The sequence below is a fragment of the Solanum lycopersicum genome, chromosome 8 (genome assembly GCF_036512215.1).
Source record: "Solanum lycopersicum chromosome 8, SLM_r2.1".
NCBI classification, from domain to species: Eukaryota; Viridiplantae; Streptophyta; class Magnoliopsida; order Solanales; family Solanaceae; genus Solanum; species Solanum lycopersicum.
The window spans coordinates 36,324,000-36,325,971 of NC_090807.1; the positions used below are offsets into that span (position 1 = coordinate 36,324,000).

Consider the following 1,972-nt stretch of genomic DNA (forward strand, 5'->3'; position numbering starts at 1 on the left):
AACTATTTACTTTACGACTTTTATACAATTTGGCTTTTTATAGCCGAAGCAACACGACAAAAATAAAAGACTCTTACTTTATACATATGGCTAATATTTAGCCAACAATAATAACTCTTTATTTGTGGTCTGGATATTTGTTGCTGATAAGTTTGCAATACCTTACTAATAATTCTTCTGAAATAAATCCTTTCTTCAAAGCTCTCGTAGATGGTTGTTCTTCTGGTTGTAATAATGACAAAATCCATCTTTGAACTTCGTCCATATCTGATTTTCTTAATTCTTTGGAGTTTGCATATATCATTACCTGATCTCTTGCATAATAACTCCAAATAGCATTGCCATTTAAATAATTGTTTGCTAGCTCTTGTATAATCGTAGCTATACCAATTATTCTTTTATTTGCATAAAAATTTGGTATTTCTACTTTTGGTATCTCATTTTGTTTTTCTATTTCTTCTGGAATAATCATATCTTTTGTTAATCCTATCTTTACCACCTGTATTGGTGATTTTATCTCTTCGTATAATATCTCTGTTGGTGCTGTATAACATTTTATATAGAATAAATTTCCTTTGGTAATTCTTTTATATGTCAGAAATGCTCTATGTAATTCTGGTATTCCGACTATCTCTTCTCCGGTATATGTGTATACTGTATTTAGTAGTCCGTAGTTATAACATGTTTTTACTAGGTTGGGGTTGGTCTTAGGTTGTGCAATAAGTTTGTTATATCCTTGTAGTTTCTGGGTTATATAATCTTCTTCGGGATTTTTTGTTTGTGTAGATCTTGGGTTTAGGTTTAGGTATGTTTGGATTTTGTATATGTTTTCAATGTAAGATTGGGTAATATAGTTATATCTTTTTTTGTCGTTTTGTAGGCTTACTGCATAGGTTGATGTTTGTGGTTCTGCTGGTATTTGCATTTGTGGTTTTTGGGTAAATGGTTTTGCAAATAACTGGTTTAAGTTTGTGTTTTTTGGTTTTTCACTAGTTCTTTTACTTGTACCTGCAGCTGTATCTGAACAAACATTGTTATGGGTTTTATGGAGTTTCCCAACGTCTCCTTCTAGTTCTGGCTTTTTACCGTCCGCCGAACGACGTAGCTCCGCATTTTTAGAGTCATGCTGCTGACTTGTAGATTCTTCCTTTTCTTCTAGCTTTTGAATTCTCAAGCTCATACTGTCCACTTTTGTACAAAGTGTAGTTAGGGTTTTGAGTATGTTTTCCATAACATTATCTTGTCCTGGCTGTGTAACTCTGTCTTGATAAATAGTCTGCAATCATATTTTTGTCAGTTTTTATTACCTCAATTGTAAATGTAAAATTTAGTATGTTTAATACTAGTCTCCTTATTTCTTTTGTTGTACCTGAATCATCTAATTTTTTCGTTATCCACCATTTTACTTGTGTGTTATCTGTTCTTACAATAAATTTATTGTAAACAATATATGGTCCAAATGCTAATAAACATTTATATAATGCGAATAATTCTTTTCTATTTATTTCCCATTTTATTTGTGCTTCTGTATAAGATCCTGAATAATATCTACAATGGTGTTCTATTTTTTCTTTTTCATATTTGTATTTTAAAACTCCTCCATAACTATGATCACTTGAATCTGTTTCGACAATATAAGTAAATGTTTTATTTTCATCAGGAAAATATAGTTTTGGTAGTTTTTTACATAAATTCTTAATATTTCCTATGTGTTTTTTATCTTTATCGTCAAAATGATATTCTACATCTTTTTTAAGTTTTTTATGTAATGGTTTTAGATGTTCTGCTAATTTTGGTATATATTCTCTTACCTGATTTACTAATTCTAGAAAGGATTGTAATTTCTTCTTTGTATCTATATTTTCATCAATAGTAATTATTTTTTGTACTATATGTGTTTGCATTTTTATTCCATTTTTATCTATTTGTATTCCTAGAAATTCTATTTGTGATTTCATAATTTCTGCTTTTC

General features: G+C 29.4%; 1 protein-coding gene across 1 annotated transcript; it reads right to left on the reverse strand.

Moving 5' to 3' along the window:
• LOC138337690 (uncharacterized) lies at positions 1 to 1,360 on the reverse strand. Its single transcript, XM_069287939.1, has one exon. It carries the CDS (start codon positions 1,229 to 1,231, stop codon positions 119 to 121), a length of 1,113 nt encoding a protein of 370 aa, XP_069144040.1. The 5' UTR covers positions 1,232 to 1,360; the 3' UTR covers positions 1 to 118.
• Between the last annotated feature and the right edge of the window lie 612 nt (positions 1,361 to 1,972).

Bases quoted from the DNA above. Each gene is read 5' to 3' on its own strand.
- LOC138337690 (XM_069287939.1), bottom strand. From the start codon at position 1,231: ATGGAAAACATACTCAAAACCCTAACTACACTTTGTACAAAAGTGGAC.